General features: G+C 34.8%; 3 protein-coding genes across 5 annotated transcripts; 1 reads left to right on the top strand and 2 right to left on the bottom strand.

The window, feature by feature from the left end:
- Positions 1-692: 692 nt before the first annotated feature.
- On the bottom strand, positions 693-4122 carry LOC149730302 (uncharacterized). The gene is made up of 5 exons (XM_089886954.1): positions 3963-4122; positions 3193-3314; positions 2789-2927; positions 1692-1773; positions 693-1242 (listed from the first exon to the last, which is right to left on the bottom strand). Exons 1-5 carry the CDS (start codon positions 4002-4004, stop codon positions 1223-1225), a joined length of 405 nt encoding a protein of 134 aa, XP_089743080.1. The 5' UTR covers positions 4005-4122; the 3' UTR covers positions 693-1222.
- A 1991-nt stretch (positions 4123-6113) lies between these two features.
- Positions 6114-19286, top strand: LOC149730301 (AP-2 complex subunit alpha-2-like). 3 transcript variants are annotated; one of them, XM_089886938.1, is made up of 23 exons: positions 6114-6299; positions 6692-6760; positions 7955-8097; positions 8673-8866; positions 9206-9335; positions 9830-9961; positions 10406-10484; positions 10838-10988; positions 11364-11532; positions 11987-12124; positions 12549-12731; positions 13107-13331; positions 13534-13728; positions 14028-14117; positions 14519-14649; positions 15145-15198; positions 15572-15667; positions 16062-16144; positions 16574-16665; positions 17038-17156; positions 17532-17731; positions 18224-18351; positions 18718-19286. In XM_089886938.1, exons 1-23 carry the CDS (start codon positions 6230-6232, stop codon positions 18793-18795), a joined length of 2949 nt encoding a protein of 982 aa, XP_089743064.1. In that variant the 5' UTR covers positions 6114-6229; the 3' UTR covers positions 18796-19286. The 3 variants fall into 3 exon arrangements, with proteins under 3 accessions (XP_089743064.1, XP_089743061.1, XP_089743063.1); XM_089886935.1 differs by lacking the exon at positions 15572-15667; XM_089886937.1 differs by lacking the exons at positions 15145-15198; positions 15572-15667.
- A 240-nt stretch (positions 19287-19526) lies between these two features.
- LOC149730300 (uncharacterized) lies at positions 19527-22021 on the bottom strand. Its single transcript, XM_089886950.1, has 7 exons — positions 21887-22021; positions 21692-21825; positions 21185-21319; positions 20816-20912; positions 20193-20303; positions 20106-20142; positions 19527-19842 (listed from the first exon to the last, which is right to left on the bottom strand). Exons 1-7 carry the CDS (start codon positions 21930-21932, stop codon positions 19623-19625), a joined length of 780 nt encoding a protein of 259 aa, XP_089743076.1. The 5' UTR covers positions 21933-22021; the 3' UTR covers positions 19527-19622.

Below are 22021 nucleotides of genomic sequence, written 5' to 3'. Positions count from 1 at the left end.
TGCTTATACGACTTCTCTTGTTTACATTTCCAACTCAAAGCAGACAGTTCACATTTCTATATATATTGAGTACTTGTTTACACACAAACGCACGCGTGGAACGGAAACTTAACTCGTTTCCTTATTTCTGTGTTATTGCTTACTCGACCAAATCTTGTTATAAATACATACATTGATAGTTTAGTTAGCGAGTATTATTATACACGCAAAAATTTCGTCCCAGTTTATTTTAAACAGGCCATCGCTTAGGGCTATTGTCTTCCGTTAGTCATTCTTTTAATTAGGCGCTATTCTGATGCACATACATGTCTGATCTAATTTCCGGGAGAAATATGTTTAGCGTTCTGTTGCCGCCTGCGCTGCCTTGTTTAAATACGTGGTGAATCAAATTAGATCACACAGCAGACCGATTTCCGTATCTTATGACGTCATATCTTCTTGGTCGCCCTTTAGGGCCACCTACCGGAAACCTACAAACAAGCCATGGCTTAATTTTAAATATTGTCGGATGATTTTGAAGACAGTTTCTGTATAAGTTTTAGTTTAAAATAATAAATGTGAATATTTCTGTATCTTTCATTTCACAGAAGATTTTTGGAACAAAACATGTGTACTGTTTTTCCTCCACGCGAGGGTAACAGTTATATTTATATAGTCAATATAGAATACTCTTAACCGGAAACCACAATCTATTTAAAATTGGATCAATCATATATTATATACAACAATATTCAAATACATACATGGTACGTCTCAGTAATTATGCACATACAGTCATATGTGTAGTAAGATGGGGTGTAACAAGGCATGCGTTATAACGGGGTCGGAAACAACATAAGCGTAATAACAATGTATATACAAGAGTCTATTGCACGTGTACCCTTCGGAAGCTAACAATACAAATACGGTAATGAGATTGGAAAATTAGAAATTGCAAAAAATAATCAAACAGTACGAATGAATGTAACTTGTTTTATCCTCACATTGCCTGAAAACGACAGTCGTTATAACACGGGTGTTCTGTTCCATACACCTCGTGCCGCATACAAGTTACAACGTATGTAACTTTGTGGGTAATTGTTTATTGAGGTTTACATTGCTGGTATGATTGAGTTTGGTCATTAATGCGATGGTGTATAAGCTTTCACATTAAATTAAGAAATGTGTAGGATTCGATTTATTATGCAACATCAACTTTATACACGCTTGTTCAAACAGGTTTTCAGTAGTGGTGGTGGTGGCCTGGTAAAAATAAAATATTTTAAACTTATTCTTTTTCATTAAGAAAACCTGTCCAGTTATGGGTTTAGTGATTAACAATTAACGCTATTTTAGAGTCGCGAAGGTGGGGTAACAAAACTCTGTATTTATAGTTATTCTTTGTTTGCTACTAAACAAATGGCATGAGAATAAAACTCGTATAGTAGGGCGGGGGAAGATGGGACTCCTTTTTATTCTATTTTTTCTTCCAATTTAGTAGCAAACAAAGAACACACAAAGAGTTATAAAACTGTATCATCACAATTTCCATAGACGGTTGTTAGTTGTTTAAAACATATACGGATATCTGGATATTAGGTGCTAAAGGTGTCCCATCTTCCCCCGCCCTACTATATATATAAAAATGCCAATAATGTAAAGGTTTTGCTTGATTAGACGCTTTCTAACTTAAATGTATAAAGGTAATTTACCGGGTCCTTGAGGATAAGGTGGATAACCAGGATACCCATGTCTTGGAGGGGGTGCTACACCCACGGGGTAATGGGGGGGACACTGTAAAACAAGATCGAGTTAGAATAGTTAAGTAAATATTCGCATACACTTTGTAGTTACTGACAAAAAACGGCGCGGTTAAATAAACAGCCTAATTATTTATAAGCTAATGCAGAAGCGCAGGATAGTGTGGCTTTTATGTGATGAATCATATACATCTATTTATAACCCAACGGGAAATAAAAGCAGCACGTGAAAATATTTCTTAATGCTTGATTTGAGTTTTGGTCTTATTGGAAACAATTTTTTATGCTGTTTTCAGCAATAAAAATATATACCAACGTAACTTTATAGAATGCAGTTTAAGTTACACGACCCAAAGACTTGATAAAACTTGGTGTATAAGTTATTCTGTTGTACCAATATGTTAACAGTAAATATGACACGAGAAAAATGTTTTTGCTGACTAAGTTTCGTCGAGTGCACAAAGATATCATGCAGCAAACACTCGTGCTGCCACATGACGTATTAGCACACATTTCGCGCTTTGCTCTTACAGCTCCGATTAATTGTCCACAGTCAGCTTAGCCATATTTTGTTGTATTTATAAACCGCTATTTGTTTGTTTTCGCAAAACTATATTGCATGGGAACCGTGTAGTTTATGTTTATACCGACACGCGGGGTTTGGAAAATATAAAGTATTGGAACATTTAAATGGTGTGGTACCTTTATTGTAGTTCATTTATGTTTCTATTATGGCTGTATTAGCTTTATCAGTTACCACACACACATCTAACTTTATATTTTTTATGTACGGCTTCCAAGGTTTTCGAGCCCGCACCTACACGAGTGGAGCGCTATTTAATCCACGCGAGGATAAATAATTAACATCCATTCTTTCATTTGCTTATTCATTTATCTTCTATTTAATTCTATATGAGTGAGTTCCCGTAATGTGGCATGCCATGAGTCCTATGATTGGCTTATTACCCCTACACATTCATCCGCGCCATTTATGCACCCATTCATTCACTCATACACCCATATATTCACTTATCATTCATTCATCTTACATGAGGTGGATGATGATGATGTGGCGGAGGATGATGGTGGTGGACTGGTGGAGGAGGTGTATGATGGTGATGATGGTGATGGTGCATAGAGTTCGCTGCAGCTCTTGCATTCACTTCACGGTGGTGGGCGTCCTCAGCTCTGTAACGTATAGTAGGGTTGGGGTAAAATGGGACATGTTTTTATTCTCTTTTAAGGTCCCATTTTGTAGTGAACAAAGAATATTTACGGAATTATTTAAACGTATCCTTATGTCTCTAAAAGAGTGTTGTTAATTGTAAAAAAAGCACGATTACGAAATAACGTTATACGCCATTTGAAAGAAAACATAACCTACTTTAATTTGATAAGCAGCCTTTTTTATTTTACTTTTTTAACCTTTTTTATTTGCTAAACCAGCTTTTACCTGTGATGAGCAGCATTAGATTTCGCTTCGAGTCGAATTGCTTTTCCAACATTTCCATGTAATGCAGCATTGATGGCTCTGTTGTGCAGCCTTTGCTCTTGTCTCTCCGCTTTCACCTCTTGCTATACGTAAAATATATAGTAAAGGGTAGGGTAAGATGGGACACCTTTAGTACATAGTATATATCCAAATATTTTAATCGTGTTTTAGACAATTAACAACAGTCTGTGGGAGTCGTGAGGATACGGTTTTATTCGTTAAGAGCTCTTTGTTTATTAGAACGAGAAACTATGATGAAATGGTATCTTATCACCCCTTCCTACTTTGTTTCAGTTTTGATAAATTTTGGCAAGAGATGCAATTTACTGTTATTTCCTTTTAAAAAGGTTATATAATTTCAGGTGCATAGAAATAACAAACAAGATCGCAAAACCTTGTATGACGTGTAAGTTCATAGCAACCAATACCCTCTGTGTTACTATGGGCGGAGAACAGCGTAGTTCGTGCTCGACTGTTAAAATCTAAAGTTGAACTACTATAACGCATATACCGCTATATAAACTTAAAGCCGTTTCACAGCGCATCGTTCTTCGTTTTCACGTTGTTTTAATAAATTTCACCCCTTGTATAGTAATATCAATATATATCGTTATTAAAGTAACTAGTAAAAGCGATTTTTTAAACGTTGTTCTATACGTTAATTCTATTACACACGCTACCGTTTTACCGGCTAATATTGCAATAGGTAAACAGCTATAAGAAAAACATACCCTTTCGGCGCGGTTAGCTTCTCGTCTTAGATGTCTTTCCATTGTTGAATATGATGAACTGAAAGTAGCTTGTTGCACGATTGCGAATGGTTTATATATCGACGCAGTTGTATTCGTGTCGGTTGGCAATATTTGTTTCCAAAATTCACTCAATCCGATGTCGAGCCCTATTACTTCCTGCACTTATCCGGATCGAATCGATGTGACGTCACCGCAGATTGCTTCGTCATATTCGCAGCGTGACTGTCACGTGGTTGCGTTTACGTCACAGTCACATGAGAGAGGTTGCAAGGGAAATTTGAAATTTCTGAAATTAAATTCCGATAAAGTGAAAGGTCATTTAACAAATGCCAATACCAAAAAACTCGAACAACAAACAGTGTAACTAAATCGTGTATCAAGCAGTAGAATCATAACGTATTGGAAATCCCAAAAAAATATTGATACAGAAAAGAATCGGTGAATACAAAGTTGTCGACTAAATACACCATCCGATCAAAAATTTTGTTTTGTGGTCGCTGTTTGAAATCATTACCATGTTTGTAATATATAGTAGGGTGGGGTAAGATGGGACATCTTTTATATTTTCACGTCCCATTTGGTAGTAAACAAAGAACTTTCAGAAATATAAGAAATATAAAACCGTATCCTTACGACCCCGATAGACCGTTGTGATTGTTTAAAATGCGATCAGGATATTTGGATATTTTGTGCTAAAGGTGTCCCATATTACCCCAACCTACTAAACTAGTTGTACGTGTTCGTGGGGTCATTCTGCTACTTATTGTAGCAAGATCTTTGCAGGACTTCGGTCTGTAATTAAATAGGTTACTTACTAGTATGGAGAAAGACCCGAATCACCAACAACCGGAATTTATTGGTGCCCACTTGTGCCGTCCCGACCGCTATTTACATACGCAGTTTACACAACGACTTGATGAAGTACGCAGACTGCACCTTCTGCTCAAAATCATTTATAACGACCTATACTTTTCTTTGGTCGTCTGTAGATTGATCGCACTTCACATTAAAATTTATACAGACTCTACGGTGCACTAATGAAAACCATTGCTTTTAATAAAGCGGGTGCAATGCCAAAAGAGTGATATCGCTTATTAGTTATTTTAACGTGGTTTTAAATTGTTTGCAGTCATGTTCGCTGTATACCAACATAAAATTCGGTGTGGTCCTGTTAACAATTTAAAATATAATCGACCCATGTATTTTTGGGGTTATTTTTTAATTTTTATGTAAAACCAAAACATTTTTTTAAAACCCAAATTTATTTTTCGTTTTGTTTTTTCTGCTTTTAGTTGAATCGTCGATGCAACATATACTTACATAGGCTACGCATCTATGGTTAAGTAATCTATCAGCATTCTATTTTTACCTTCGGTGATTGATTATTTACACATCCTTTAGATGGCGCAATCGAGTAGGCGTAACCCAGTGTTTCCGTGTAAACTCCCAATTTATTTTTTGCATCGTAGTTTTTCTGCAACACACAACTATATTTATAAAAAAATGTTATAAATTAAAATACATTTGTTTTAGTGTATTTTTGTATCATTTATTTTTAAACGTTTTTGGTAACAGCAAAAATAATATAACTTCGGAACTGAAATACAAACAGTATGGTAACACCTGTTCTTAAAATCCGCGAATGACTCTGATTTATTTGCATAGCTAGCAATGCCAGATTTATAATAAATTGAAAGTCTCGCGACTTAAAATGTAACTTTTATTATAAAAAGATGTGTTTTTGAAGACTTACTAGATTTTGTTTTTTTTCATTACAAAAATTCACCCTAAACGAAAAATAGTTTTCCTGATTTATAAAAAGGCTTAGTGTTTGTATAGTGTTTCATATTGTGTAATCTGAAGTTTTAATCGATTAAGAACTTAGTTATTGCTTCTCCATAATTGTTTTGCCTGATTTTTGTCCAAAAACTGTGTTTCATGTGGTTCTGCACTGTGTTTTTAAGCCTATTTATTTATCGAGATTTTTATGGCAGTGTTAATTATTTTTTACCTGGATCGAATTTTCGAATCAATAAACTTGTGCTGAAAATTTTGGGGAAAAACATATTGTTCCATGTATAAGTTCTCCCACACAGCCCATGCTTTTATGTAATTTAGAAGCCCTTTATAATTTAGAAAATCTTTTGACAGGTTAAATTCTTAAGGATTTTTCTGAATTTAAATGAAAGTTTCTGAATATTAAAGTGTAGACGGTTCTCTGCTTAAAGTTTAATTGTTGCATCACCATGCCGACTGTATCAAGCAGAGGAGATGCCATGAGAGGATTAGCTGTGTTTATTTCCGATATTCGTAACTGTGAGTACATTTTTACGAATAAAATATAATGCGAATGATTATTATTATAATATCATCTAGTGTTGTAGGCACATTGGATAGAACACTGCCTCTAGACCAGAGTATACTGGTTTAAGGCTAGACGATGGTTCCTTATGAGTTGTACAAATTGCCAGTCATATATTTGCGAAAATACCCCCAAAATAATGACCTAGAAATCCTTTATGCGATAACTCGTAGGCGAGCATGAAGTATATGAAACAACACCTGTGTTATAAGGACAAATGTTTCCGCATAACTAAGGATAAAGAAATGGCCAGTAAAAGTTGTTTTGTCGAAGGTCTTACCATTTCAATATCGTCCACTCAAAAAATAAATTAAAAATCTTAAATCTTTAACTAAAACTTTTCTAGGTAAAAGTAAAGAAGCCGAAAGCAAACGAATAAACAAAGAACTTGCTAACATTAGGTCGAAGTTTAAAGGTAAGCTATGTTTCAAATTAATTAATATTTTGTGTAAGACTGTTCCATTTATTTTTTAATGTTGTTTTACTGTATAGGCTGTGGTTTATATTCAACAGTTGTGACTGTTCAGTAATGACGTTTTAATTTTAAAATCAGCCAATATTTTAAGTTTAAGCCATTGCATTTAACCAAATTGCTAGCTTTCATTGAATATAAGATTGGGAATTTTGTTCCAGTTTGGTTTAACTGTAACAAATAGTCAATATACTGTTAAGTTATTATAAAATCATAGCCTGTGTGATAGGATTCTTTGTGTTGTATAAACAAAACTAATTTATTTCTTCATAAAATATTAAAACAGCATTGTAACGTGTAATTGTTCTTCTAATACAATGTTACAATGTTATATAGTTCTTAATATAAATATATATATATCCAAAGCATGTGTACACACTAAGTTACTATACGCAGCACACCAAGTATTGTTGTTGTAATATAAGACGACAGCAAAACGGAAATTATAGATTCATTATTATCGCCCTTCCACTGTTAGCAAGTGGTGCACTGTATAGCTCCCTATAGCATAGCAAAGCTTTCTAAAATCAATAAACAGAAGTTGGTTAATTTCAAGTGCTTTTCTTATTTTAGAATTACCAAACAGATTTGTCCATAGTCATTAAATTTAGCTACTTTGATTTGCTAAGTTAATCAAGTGTACTGCTCTTGTACATTTCCAGTTTGTTATTTGTATCTCTTCTTTTATGATAGTCTCACAAAGATTTACAAAGGTTTATATGCCCATTTTGTTAATTTTTAAACAGTTGAATCAATGTTTCTACTTATTCTCCATACCGTTTTCAAGCTATTACCATTTTCAATTGTTTTTTCAATGTAGATCAAATATTCCTCTTTAAGTTTTGATTGTTTAAAGCCAACAGTAATAATTAAGTATATGTATATTATAGTCTCACTATGTTAGCTAAAGACAACAGCCGTATTCAAATTTTTGTGTTTAAATTTGCCTGTGTGCATGTATTAACAACTTTTAAAGAGCATTGTTAAATGTTGAAAAACATGAACGGAAAATATCAGTTTTTAGGTGCTAACATTATCCCATCTTACAGAACCATATACATTTATTATTTACATAAACAATTGCGCGCTTTAAAATTAGTGTAATAACGTTATCTAATTACAAACTTATTTGATTAGGTGACAAGACTTTGGACGGTTACAGCAAGAAAAAGTATGTTTGCAAGTTGTTGTTCATATTTCTACTCGGGCACGATATTGACTTCGGGCACATGGAGGCTGTCAATCTACTCAGCTCCAATAAATATACAGAGAAACAAATTGTGAGTTCAATTTGTGGATTAATTATGTTTGGTTTAATTTATTGGAGATAATATGGGAGAATATATAGCCCATACCTGCCAAACGATATGCTGGGTGTCTGGTATATTTGTAGATGGTATTTTGACCACTGTCAATACAGTACATAGATTTCATTTGTTTCTTGGGTGTTGAGTTGTGGAATTTAATGTTAGACTTTCCTGGTCTTAATTTTAGAACATACACATTTTGAAGTTGAAATATTGTTTATTTGTAACTGGTACTTTTTTGTTAAAACATTGGGGCAAACGTACAGTGCAGTCCATTATAGCCGACAAACCCAAAATGTGGCTTTGAAATCAACTTATATCACTAATTTTGAGTTTAAATAATTTCCACTTTTGCTAATTAATGCGTTTTCGAAAGAATATATATATACATGTATATTTCTTTTGCTTTTAGCTTGTCTAATAGGCTATGCATACTGTCATACTTTCTTTTGGGTTAACGGTATTTCTATGTCATTTTGTGTCATGCAAATGGATGTAAGAATTATGAGTATTTTTTAATACTTTAACATTAAACTTGTTTTTTCCAGGGTTATCTCTTCATCTCAGTGTTGGTGAGCTCCAACTCTGACCTGATGAAGCTGATCATACAGAATATTAAGAACGACATAAGCTCACCCAAACCAGTTCATGTCAATCTTGCCCTGCATTGCATCGCTAACATCGGATCCGCTGAAATGTCCGAGGCTTTTGGACAAGAAGTTCCAAAGCTGCTTGTGTCAGCGTATGTATTAGATGTGTGGATGGAAATTTGTGAAAGAATGAATGAATGTAACTTTGTAAATGAATGATTTAAAGTAAAATTTATCCTGGAATCGTGAGGCCACAACAGTCGTTATAACATGGATATTCTGTTTTATACAGAAGTGTTTTGATTTTTTTGATTGGTTAATTCAATCTCTTGTTCTACCTCAACTGAAAACGCTGCGTCATGGCCCTGTTAAAGCAGAAGTGATACAGGAAAGGGACATTTATTACTAAGTTGTAAAACCACTAATTTTTCTATACATATATATATATATCGAAAAAATGAGTCTGTGAACCAAAGTATTTTCATGAACAGTCACGCAAGTGAATCAGTGAAGCAGAGCGCTGCTCTTTGTCTTCTTCGATTGATCCGAACTCTTCCGGATGCCATGACTTACGCAGAGTGGGCATCTAGAGTTATTCATCTGCTTAATGATCAGCATATGGTAGGAATAACATTGATTGTTGCTTTTGTTGTTTCATATACTTTGTATGCTGAAGATTGTATAAACTTTAATTTATTAATGAATCAAACTTATTTATTCGGTGTGGCGGGGCAACGACAGTCTTAAAACACAGGTGTTCTGTTTCATTCACCTCGGTTCAGCTTACAAGTTACCACATATGTAATGTTTTGGGTTGTGTTTTTTTGATAAATATGTTTTGGGATTTTTCCTCTGTTTTCTGTTCTAATTGACAATTGGGACAACTCATTAGCAAGTAGGAACCACTGAGTTGTCTTGCCCAAGGACACATAAGCCCACAACAGTAACAAGCCACAAACCTGTAACTTCTAAAAGCAAGCAGTCTGTCCACTGTTCACCGAACTTGCACTGCTTATCTGTTGAACTAAAAATAAAGTTTTTCTCCAACCTAAAAATGTCACCTACCCTAACTTTCTCTACTGCAATATAATTTCTAAAAACCATGTTTACTGCAGGGTGTTGTAACATCAGCTGCGAGTCTCATCCATACATTATCACAATTAAGTCCTGGTGATTATAAAGGTTGCGTCTCACTTGCCGTATCTCGACTCAGTAGGATTGTAACTTCTACTTACACAGATCTACAGGTAACTAAGAACACGGGTTGATTTTGGATCTTGAGTTTATTTTTGTCATTTGGTGCAATAGATTCCGTCTACTTTTTACTGCTTTTACTGTTCGAATATTTTGCTAAATTTTTATGAATATTTTACTGTTTTAAAGGAAACATGCATACTGTACATGCTGTATGTTTTACTTCTGCTTAGGTAACATCAGTTTTCACTAACTCGGATAAAAAAATGAGATGTTTTTTTTAAACCAAATTTACTTCACAATATATTAGAGTTTTCTGTTTTTAGTTAGTCTTACTCCAAATTTTAACTAATTGTTCCAGTTTATTAAGAATTTGTGCATATACAACTGTCGTAACATGGTTATTACTACATTAGGAAAACATCTGCTAAAATTAATATGACATTAACATTGTTTACCCACTAATACCCAGTATAAAATATTAATCAACTACACAGGATTACACTTATTATTTCGTTCCTGCTCCATGGCTCAGTGTGAAACTACTACGACTACTACAATGTTATCCTGTGCCAGGTACATTACATACAGTGTCAATTGAATTTACTAGTACTTAATTTTTGGTAATATCACATAGTTTATATATATATTTTTCTGACTAATAAAATACGGTATAATTTGGGTATTACATCTGTATGTGTCCCTGAACACTTTTATGCAATCCCATTGCCCAGGGGTCCCTTATGGGTTGTCCAAATTGTCAACCATGCGTTCAAAAAAAAATGAAATAATAAAAAATGCCCTACCTAACCACATAGGTGGTAAACCGTAAGCAGGCACAAGGTGTCAAATACAAATCACTCGTGTTATTATGACTGTCATTGCCACGCCATGCGAACATAAACAAGCCACATAATCTTCCTACACAGAGGAGCCAGCAGTTCGAGGTCGGTTGGTTGAATGTTTGGAGACAATCCTTAACAAATGCCAAGAGCCTCCAAAATCAAAGAAAGTTCAACATTCCAATTCAAAGAACGCTGTTTTGTTCGAGGCAATTAACCTCATAATACATATTGACAGGTGAAATGACATAACATAGTCCAAATTTTTATAAAGGAAATTTTTCTGATTATTTTTTGACCCCTTTTTTTTAATGAACCAAAAACTTTTGTGGGCAACTGTCATAAACACATATAGACAAGTAGAAATTGTACGCTAATGGAATTGTCTTAACTGTTTTTTTAACCGCTAATCGTACAAATACCACACATTTGCAGTAAACCATAAGTTGAAAGCTGTAGTTTTAAAACACTACATATCAGCCCTGTTTCAAAAGCTGGCGAAACTTCACTCTAAGCACCCCTAATGTTAAGCCTATGATGGGAACCAATATCTTAACCAAAACACAGAACGTGTAATTTCCAAAGTATAACCAGTGTTTACATCTATGCTTAGTGAACCGAATCTTCTCGTTCGTGCGTGCAATCAGCTCGGACAGTTCCTGCAGCACAGAGAAACAAACCTTCGATACTTAGCGCTTGAGAGCATGTGTCTGCTCGCTGGGTCCGAGTTCTCTGCTGATGCTGTTAAAAAGCATCGGGAGACCGTCATTAATGCATTGAAGGTGATTATTATTTCACTGTATGCAGGCAACAAACCTGGGGTGGCAGGATAGGCTGTGCCGGACTCTAAATTTACTGCACTGCATTATTTAGTAAAAGTTACCCTGCATTTTAAAAATGTTACCCTGGATTTTTTTAAAGCATTCTAAAAATTGGACACTTTATGTAAGTTGGGAAACATTGTAATTATTTTATAAGATTTCCAACTAATAAGTTATTATTTGCTATGCAACTTAATAGAGAAGTAGTGATTGGGTTCAAAGCTCAGTGCAGCTGCTATTGTGGGGGTATGTGTCCTCGGGCAAGGGACTTAATGGTAATTGCTCCAACCCAGTGATCACTGATGTGTAGTTTTTTCAATTGTGAAATTGACTTTGTAAAAGAAACTAAAACAAAGCATAATTAAAATGATGTTTTTTCTTGTTATTTTTATAATTGTAACTTTCAACTTAACAGACTGAGCGTGACGTGAGTGTCCGACAGCGAGCTGTAGACCTTCTATATGCCATGTGTGATAAAACCAACTCTGAAGAGATTGTAGCGGAGATGTTGGCTTACTTGAAGAAAGCTGATTATGCAATAAGGGAAGAGATGGTAAGCTACTGTGATGCTACTTGGTATGTGTGTTTTGTATGGGTGGTTGTAAATTTTCATACTGTACTATTTCATTCTGTAGATCTGTATTAATGAATGTAACTTGTTTATCCTCCTGTTATGTGGCAATGACAGTCATTATAACATGGACGTTTTGTTTTAAACACTTCGTGTCCGCTTACAAGTTACCATGTATGTAACTTTGTGGGTGGTTTTTTATTTATTTATCTTTTAAACCCCTTTAGGGTTAGACCAATTGCTGTTACACCCATATTGGGGACATCATATAGCTTTCAACACGTAACTAAACCTTTAAATAAAAACAGGACACTTAACAATATTCTGTACTACCTAAAAAGAAAAGACAGTTCATTTGCTAAGTATCTGTTAAAATGTTTTTGCTAAACCTATTTCTCTTCACCAGGTGCTTAAAGTTGCGATATTGTCTGAGAAATATGCATCAGATTACACGTGGTATGTTGACACCATCCTACAGCTTATAAGGGTGGCTGGTGATTATGTGTCAGAGGAAGTTTGGCACCGAGTTATACAGATCGTTATCAATAGAGACGATGCGCAAGGTTATGCAGCTAAAACTGTATTCGAGGTAAGAAGTGGTTATTTAAATTGATATGTAATTGTGGTATGCTAGAGTGACCAACACATGTTACTCAATGCTCAGTTCAATGCAGAACCTCATTGATTATTGTTCCAAAAGATGCATTTATGCTATTTAAAGTATAGAGGGTCCTAGACTCCTTAACATATTATGTTACCTCTGTTACAAAACTTAACCCCTAAAGTTGCGCCTTGCTTTGTTTGTATAGACACCTAACAGCAGGCTAAAACCTACTTCAGAGCGTAAAACTTGAGTGCGAACTAGTGCTAAGTCATATTATTTCACGACTGTTTAGATATTAGAGTAACATAGTAAAAACATACCACCCCAAAGACCCCTAACACCCATCCATGACACCCACAGAACTTACAAGCCCCTGCATGCCATGAGAACATGGTTAAAGTGGGAGGGTACATCCTGGGTGAGTTTGGGAACCTTATAGCCGGCGACGAGCGGTCTTCTCCCCTCGTTCAATTCAATCTCCTCCACTCTAAGTTCCATTTATGCACGCCATCCACACGTGCTCTCCTGCTTTCAACTTATATCAAGTTCATCAATCTGTTTCCGGAGATCAAACAGACAATCCAGGTAAATGAATAGGTGAATAACTAAATTAGTCTAGGTAAATAAGTTACAAAGTTTGTTCTGTTTCATACACCTCCTCCCTGCGCACGAGCTACTACACATTTATAGGGTTTTGACCAAGTATCTTGGTCACATTATTCAACTGTAGTTTTCACCCTGGTTTTAGCTACAATAATACTGTCTAAAAATTAAATTTTTCTCGAAGAACGTCCTCCAAAATGACAACCAGCTACGAAACGCTGACGTGGAACTCCAGCAGAGGGCGCTAGAGTACTCGCAGTTAAGTTCGATCACGTCACAAGATGTCCTCGCTACCGTACTCGAGGAAATGCCTCCGTTCCCTGAGCGCGAGTCGTCCATTTTAGCAAAGCTGAAGAAGAAGAAGCCAGCTTCCGTGCAAGTGAGTTAGGAAACGTTTTTTTAATGTTTTTTTTATTAATTTGTTGTTCTAATAATAAGTGTGAAAAAAGATTGTCTGAAAATGGTAGTTTTGTATTCTTAAAATTAACAATACTCAACAAAGCTAACAATTGCTGGATGATCTTTACTTGTTAAATATCAATTTGTTGAATGCAGTATAGTTTGACTCTTTCGGCACTTAACAGCACGGAAAAAAGCTGTTTTGAGTGTAAAACCACGGTGTTAAAACATATGATATCGCCTCATTTCAAACATAATGTTTCATTCTTTATTTTGTAGGCAATTGAAAAAGAAGAAGAAAAAATGAAAAAGTCGCCGCCAAGTATTGAGAATCACGTGAATGTCCCAAAAGAAGTTCCAGCGAATACTGTGAGTCGTTTAACAATAAGTATGTGTTTTGTTTGGTGTGGTGGCTCTAGCTTAGAGGGTACTTGGTTTGAGGGCAGATGCCACCATTATAGGTGTATGTGTCCTTTAGCAAGACAAAACAGTTGCTTCAATCCAGCGGCAATTAGAAATTGTCACCGAAACAATATTAAAACCAACTGTCGTTGCCTCAACACTGGAAGATAAATAAGTTCATTCAACAGGAACATAAAACAAGAATTTTGTTTCCAGTTTCAATAAAAACATGGCAGCTTATATGCATAAAATGTTCATTTCAAACATATGTTTTAATTATTTATTTTTTATTTAAAAAAAAACAACTAAAAAGTAACATTAAAAAAAAGTTTTTTTTATTTATTTTTTAATTTACAAATATTATTTAGAACTCTGTTGATCTCCTTGGGTTGAGCACACCACCTGCCACCCCTCAACAATCAACCAATAGTCTTCTCGTTGATGTGTTTGGTTCAGTAGATCAACCTGTTGCTCCAAAACCAGAGTCCAATATTAGCAAGTAAGTTTTTATCTTATGTGTTGGTTAATAATAACAAAATATATTTTTTTGTGATTTTTTTTGAAAATAAATAAAAAATTAATTGTTTTGGTGATCAAAATAATTCATTTGTATTTTATTCTGATTCTTTTAATGCCAGGCATATTTGAATATAAAAATTATTTGCTTTGGTATAGTATATAGAAACATTGTTTCAATAAAGTTTTTGTTTTTATTCCCTTTTTAGATCCAATTTATTTAAGATGTTGCATGGAAAACGATTTTAGAAAATCCTTTTTTTCTTTTCTTTATGTTAAAAAATAGATTCTGACTTTGCTGTGCAATTTGTTTAAACAAATGATTTCTTTGCAAATTTTAATGTGTATTAATTGTATGTTACCAAAAACTTTATAAAAGGTTGCAAAAAATGCTAATAAGTTGCTAAAAATTCTACGTATGTTAGACTCCTGTCTCACTAAACGCATGCGCATGAATAACTAACCATTTTGTTCGAAGCATGTTCACTCCTGACACTGGAGAAGATTCTCCATCAGAGGGAGCTGTTGCAAAGTAAGATGAATGCGCACGTAGTAAAAACAAAAAAAATGATTAAAAACATTTTTAGTGAACAAAAGTGTATTATAAAAAAACTTAAACAAAAACCAAATAAAACAAAAAATACTATTTAATTAAAAAAATGACAAAAGTTGCATTTGCATAACATTCTTTAAAATAGAATGGGATAAATACGTGCATGCAGTTCTTCTAATAGAAAGGAATAGCTCGTGAATGGGTACCTTTTTGTATGATTTTTGGGTTATACGGTTTCTGTAAAAATTTGATTTTTTTGTTTTACTGTGAGTGCAGAAAATTCTTTGCAAATATTGTTCTCGAGTGTAATTTCTTTCCTTTTTTATTCCCTTGTTTATACGTACATGTATAGCGTGGACAGTTTTGACGACGTGTTAACTTTGCCCGCTAATCTGGGGGAAATTCCCTTATCGGAGACTGCTGGTTCTGTTGACCCAGAAGCGGCACAGTAAGAAGTTTCAAACATGCGTGGCGATTGAAACAAAGATACTTTGTTTCAAGCATTTAGAACACAATTGATCATTTCTCTGCCAATTGCGTTGCTAGCAGTAGTTTCATCAGTTTTCTGTCAAATGTGGTATTCATTTATATGTACATAGATAACAGTGTTTCCTGCAGAAAAATAATAAAAAACAAGTTGGGGAACACTAGAATTTCTCTGTTAACAATGAAAAAAATTAAAACATGAAAAATTATGTAGTGCACACTGCAAAATTTTGCATTGACTTTTACTGAGAGTCTAAGACTGCAATTAAAGTGTAGAAAATCTGGATTAAACCACCTTCTACACTTTAACAATGCTGGTTAATTATTATAAATAAATCAAACCTTTTATTTTCAAGGTTTCTATTCAAGAACAGCGGAGTTTTGTTCGAGAACAACCTCATTCAAGTTGGGGTGAAATGTGAATTCAAAGAACAATATGGTGTTTACTCTCTTAAGAATAGTTTCCTATTTTTGTAAAATTTGAGTAGTTGTTTAAATAGTTAAAATCAAGTCAGTTATATCAGCCAAAGTGTTTCTTCTAATGACATATGCTATAGACTTGTTTGGTTTCTCTGGTGAAAAAGACGTTGTTTTTATTTTGGGGTATTCCTGATGTATACAAAAATATTAAAATTGGAGTTTTTTTAACATAAAAGCCAAAAGTTCTATATTTATTAACTCGTAAGGTAACTTGTAAGCTGGCACGAGGTGTTAAACCTGTGTGATAACGACTGTCGTTTTCGGCCCACAGGATAAAGTAAGCTACATACATTATACCTTGTAGCAAAAGTAACAGAGTATACCAACTAATAACTCTACCACATACAATAGACAATGTTTGACCAAATTCTTGTTTATTTTATCACAGGTCGAGTTGGATTATTTTTCGGCAACAAAACTGGGAACCAACTTCAAAATTTCTCGGCTTCTGTTTCGATGGGAGCTGACCTGCAGGGAAAGGTAAGATAGGGGGGTTGGGAGGGTGTGTTGCCTTACAGCGTTCGGTTCATTCATGTTATAACAGCTGTCATTGCTCTGCAACTTGTGAATAAATAAGTTAAACACATTCAATCAATTATGTTTACTGTTTTTGAGTATTTTTGTAAAACTTTTTAATTGGTTGTTTTAGCAATTTAGTAAAATTACCCGACAGCTAAGCTATAACACATTCAATTTAATAAAAACAATTTGTTTGAATACTTCTTTTTTAAAAAAAATGTTTTTTTATTACTCTTAAATGTTAAATGTTGCTTCACAATAACAGCTGTAACACGGTCAGTTTAAAAAATATTATCTTTGCATTAAAACTAATCTTTTATTTTTATTACCTAGGTAAATATTGCTCCCCAAAAAGAGGCTCCCACCCAAATAGATGGTGGAGCTCAAGTCCAACACTTCGTGAACCTTGAGTGCATCACTTTCTTCTCGGGTTCACCTAATCTACAACTACGGTAGTTATGTGGTTTATCCCTGTCTAAATTGATTGACATTTTACTCCCAATGTGTCCAATCTAACCTATTCTTCAATGCAGTTATTTTTCAACATAGCCTAATTTTGTTAATATTTTTACAAGACAATATTTTTTATTTTTTAAATTTGTACTTTAGTGATAAATTATCTAAACTGGTCAACCATAAATTTTATTACAAACCAATTAAGTAAAAGCTTTCGGTATTTTTTAGTGATTTGATTTTCTTGTATTTTTTTTACCTCCAATGTTGTGCCACAAATGATACAACCCTTAAGGCCTGATAGGCAACATAATAAAAAAAAATTAAAATATATATAAAATTGTTTTATAACAAAAACAATATCTTTATCCTAGGTATCAGCATGCTAGTACACCACAGCAGGTCACCCTTAAACTGCCCGTTATAATCAACAAGTTCATGGAAGGCACGGACATGCCGGCCGCAGATTTCTTCAATCGATGGAAACAGCTTGGACAACCGGTGCAAGAAACACAGAAAATATTCCAAGCCAATCATCCTATAGATACTGAAACTGCTAAAACTAAACTTACAGGTGAGGATTGAGTGTGGGTTTTATTATTCATAATAAAGTGGGTGAGTTCCTAGTCTTACAGCGTGTTAGCCATGGGACCTGAGGTTTATGCCAGAGTTGGCCCATTACCCCAACATTGTATATGCACATTCCATTTTATATGAGTAAGGTCCTACAGTGAGGCACGCCATGGGAGCTGGGATTTAGACCAGAGTTGCCCATTATCCCAACATTGTATATGCACGTTCTATTCTATATGAGTGAGGTCCTACTGCATGCCACAACATTGGAATTAGGATTGCAAGTCAGAGTTCCCCATTATTACAGCGCAGTGAATAAAAATTACCCCAAATATTAATCACCCACAAAGTTCCAGACTTAACTGGTAAGCGGGCTTGAGGTGTTTGAAACAGAACACGTGTGCTATAATGACTGTTTTTACCCCCCTGTTAAAGTAAACCAGGTCCAGTTACATTCATTATAACAATATTTACTTTCATCGAAACACCTCAGGTTTTGGGATGTCCGTGTTAATTAACGTTGACCCGAACCCTGACAATCTGGTCGGTTCTGGAATCGTGAAAACTAAAACTTCGCAAATTGGATGTTTGCTTCGACTCGAACCCAACAAGCAAGCAAAAGTAAAATATATTTTAAACCTTATGTATATTGTATTATAAAAATTAAGAGCCTAAATATTTAAGATAATTTTAGCATATATTTTAAAATTAACAGTACAGTATTATGGTATAATCTATTTAAGTTTGTAATAAATATTGTTAACACTCTAATATAAAATAACAGTATTAAGTTTTCAAGTTAAATATAAGTTTTAGCATATATTTTTAATTTTTAATATAACGGTGTTATGGTAGTATTCAAGTTAAATATTGATAATATTAACATATCATTCAACATTGGTCAGAAAGCCATCACACAAGTTATATTCGTACAGATTTTTTATTTTTGTCAAACTTAAAAGCTAAACTCGTTCCCCTGCTTTTCAGATGTACAGATTGACAGTTAGGAGCAGCGTTGGAGAAGTTGCTGCACTTCTCTGCACAATGCTGGAGGAGCATTTCTAATAATAATATAATCATTACCTATTTAGGGGTTTCCCCTGTTATCGCATTCCCACATCGCGGTGACTCATCATTTCTGCCATGAATCCGTAATTGTTATATCGTTTTAGTTTTTAAATAGCGCCTCCCCCTACCCTTAACAGCTTATATTCTATATAATGTGTTCTATAATAGTAGGCCTATTAATACTTCACTACTATCCCACTACATTGCGTTATGTCTCTCATTCTACGTTGTTTCTTTTAACCTCGTGACCAACTTAATCATAAACTATACCCCAGCCACCCCATATTTATTCGTCATGTAAAGCATGCACTTTAGGACACGGGCAATTATTTCCAAATCAAATTCTGTTCTTCCGTTATTTATGTCAATTAACGATTATGCTTGTTGGTGTATCGCATCCTTGCTTGGTAGGTAGTATAAGTGCGACTACGTAATGAAATTTGGTTGCCGAAACTGTATCAACCCAATTAAAAGTGATTTCACCAAAACTATTTTGTGCTCGAATTGTGTCTCGCTCATTGGCGCCACCCACCGTTAGGAACTTGTATTTAACAACACCTCTTGGTAACGCTACATGATAACCTAAGACAGTTAACGTAAAATACCTCGTAACCTAAGAATATCATTATTAAAATGCATTAATTTTGAGTATCACAGAACAGAGGTAAGGTTACTATATGTACATAGCATAGCTTGCAACGACGTGACTAGTTTGTGCATCAGTTTCATTTATTTAACCGAATGTACCCATGGTCCTATGTCGAAGTGATACAACTTCATTATACACTGATATAACTTGCTTTATTTACAGAAGTCTGTTGAATTTAATGTCCCATCAAAAAGCGTCCTTGATCAACCGGAATACACGTTCCAGTGATCCATTTTGCTCCGGATGACGCCAAGAAGATCACAACATCCGCAATCTCATGTGTGGTCATCATTTCACCTCTGAGAGGAGTTCTACTTCTAAACTCTTCACAGAAAGCAGCAAGCTGATCACGAGGAACGAAGGTTTCTTGGATTGGTGTTATTACCAATCCAGGGCTGTACAGGGAAACAGAACGCAATATGTTATAGTCTGTTGATGTCATTGTATGTGTAGTAGAGTGGGGGAAGATGAGACACCTTTTCATTCTATTTTCTTGTCCCATTTGGTAGTAAACAAAGAAAAGTCAAAGAATTATAAAACTGTATCCTCACAACTCCCATAGACCGCTGTTAATTGAATAAAACACGATCGGGATATTTGGATATTATGTGCTAACGGTCTTAAATTGCGTTCGTTTAACTCTTTTATTTACACTTACTTCACATTGTTGACGCGAATCCCATATTTTCCCAGATCTATAAAACATTAAATAAGTTACAAATACGAAACTTGAAAATACGATTACCCAATGCTGCACATCTGGTAAGGTGGTCGAGACCAACTTTTGTCAAGCTGTAATGTGTCGTATCCGGTCTACAAATCAACGAATATGTGCTGGATGTATTGATTACACAACCTGAAAGGTTTTGTTGGTGAGTGTAGTAAGCTTAATAAAGTTAGTATAAGAAGTAACATATACCCACAAAGTAACATACACTTGGTAACTCGTAAGCTGGCACGAGGTGTATGAACACCCGTGTTATAACGACTGTCGTTGTCCGACCACGCAAGGTTAAGTAAGTTACATTCATTCATTCAAGTTAAAGGAAGCTCAATATTAAATAAATTAATGGCACTTGTAAATCTTAGCGTAGTGGAGTAACAAGAATCGTTGCACATCTTACTTTGTGACTGATTGCTTTATAGATTGATGGCATTTTTCGTACGGCTGCCAATTTGGACAACCCACTGGGTCGAACAATGTCCGTAAAAAGCACACACACGCCAACAGTAATAGCAACATCGAGCACCATAGTCGCACCTTTGGTTATGAAGCCAAACTCTATATAATTACTCGCCAAATGGAACGCCTCAGTATATACAAAACGTCAACACCAAACAGCATACACATGAACTTCCACCCCTCACCTTGTGTCTTTTTCAAATGTGGTATACACCGCTGAATCAAATAATAAGGCGCTCTTAAATTCACGGAAAACACCATGTCGAAATCCGCAACAGTAGCCTAAAAAACATTCGAAACCATGTAGTTAAAAAACCACATGATATACTGCTGGCGTATAAAGTGAGAAAAGTTTTATTATCTTTTCTTGTCCTATTTGGTAGTAAACAAGAATGCTTACAGAATTATAACCGTAGCCTTACGACTCTAAAAGAGCGTTATTGTTAATTGTTACACGATCAGGAAATGTGGGATTTAGGTATACTACCAGTATCCCATCATATCCCACAATGTTAAATGTTTTAAAAATCCCATGATTTCATATTTAGATTTACGTCTTCTACTCCACCAGCGCAGCAGTAACCAGCGTTATTGATAAGTACGTCAATCTGACCAAGTTTTGCAACCGTTTCATCCACCAGCCGTTCCATATCTCCAAGTTTCGTTAAATCTGCTACAATTTCTAAAGCCTGGGAGATAGTTTTAAACTTTAGTGGTTCTTAAAACTACGCATAAAATGTGTCGTTGTACCGATAATTTCACTTGGGTGTGTTTTTGAATTAATGTATATAGTATAAAGGGCGGGCTAAACATAGCTCATGTTTCATTCTCTTTTCTCGTCTCATTTGGTATAGTAATTAAAACAAACAATTTTACGGAACTATCTGACCGCATGACTCTAAAAGAGCATTGTTGATAGTTCAAATCTCGGTTAGGAAAAATGAAATATTATCTGCTACCAGTATCCCATCTTACCCCACAGTACTACATTATACGTTACCGTTTTCACAGAGATAGGTGTAAAGTTTGGTTATATTAAATTAGGTTGAAATACTCATTACCTTTGTTGCGCCTTCGGAAACACATTTTTCTGCAACTTTTGCCAAGTTCGCTGCATTTCGTCCACACAGTGATACAGATGCTCCTTTTCTGGCAAAGGCATGAGCTATTCCTTCGCCAATTCCACTGGACGCTCCTGGAAAAAGAAACAAATGTGAAATTCTCTTTACAGTTCGTGAAACTAATTTCCAACATACCAGTAATTAGAACAACTTTGCTTTTCATTTCGTCCATTAGAAACATATATGGCTATCAGAATCAAAATTGTTTCAAAAACGTTTCTATAATCTGTAAATACGTTTATTTAAATCCCCTTTATAGCACTTCTTATA

The sequence above is a fragment of the Ciona robusta genome, chromosome 10 (genome assembly GCF_009617815.1).
Source record: "Ciona robusta chromosome 10, ASM961781v2".
Taxonomy (NCBI): domain Eukaryota; kingdom Metazoa; phylum Chordata; class Ascidiacea; order Phlebobranchia; family Cionidae; genus Ciona; species Ciona robusta.
This window is presented reverse-complemented; position numbering and strand designations above follow the sequence as displayed.

What these genes read in the sequence shown, in the direction of transcription:
- LOC149730300 (XM_089886950.1), bottom strand. Translation starts at nt 21,932, where the DNA reads ATGTTTCTAATGGACGAAATGAAAAGCAAAGTTGTTCTAATTACTG. An exon ending in CAAAGTTGTTCTAATTACTG is followed by an intron (nt 21,826 to 21,886) that starts GTATGTTGGAAA and finishes TTCTTTTTCCAG; the next exon opens with GAGCGTCCAGTGGAATTGGC. An exon ending in ACATTTGAAAAAGACACAAG is followed by an intron (nt 20,304 to 20,815) that starts GTGAGGGGTGGA and finishes AAAACCTTTCAG; the next exon opens with GTTGTGTAATCAATACATCC.
- LOC149730302 (XM_089886954.1), bottom strand. Translation starts at nt 4,004, where the DNA reads ATGGAAAGACATCTAAGACGAGAAGCTAACCGCGCCGAAAGG. An exon ending in ATCATCATCATCCACCTCAT is followed by an intron (nt 1,774 to 2,788) that starts GTAAGATGAATG and finishes CTTGTTTTACAG; the next exon opens with TGTCCCCCCCATTACCCCGT. An exon ending in ACCTTATCCTCAAGGACCCG is followed by an intron (nt 1,243 to 1,691) that starts GTAAATTACCTT and finishes TATTTTTACCAG; the next exon opens with GCCACCACCACCACTACTGA.
- LOC149730301 (XM_089886938.1), top strand. Translation starts at nt 6,230, where the DNA reads ATGCCGACTGTATCAAGCAGAGGAGATGCCATGAGAGGATTAGCTGTG. An exon ending in CTACTTACACAGATCTACAG is followed by an intron (nt 9,962 to 10,405) that starts GTAACTAAGAAC and finishes TCAACTACACAG; the next exon opens with GATTACACTTATTATTTCGT. An exon ending in TGAATTCAAAGAACAATATG is followed by an intron (nt 16,145 to 16,573) that starts GTGTTTACTCTC and finishes ATTTTATCACAG; the next exon opens with GTCGAGTTGGATTATTTTTC.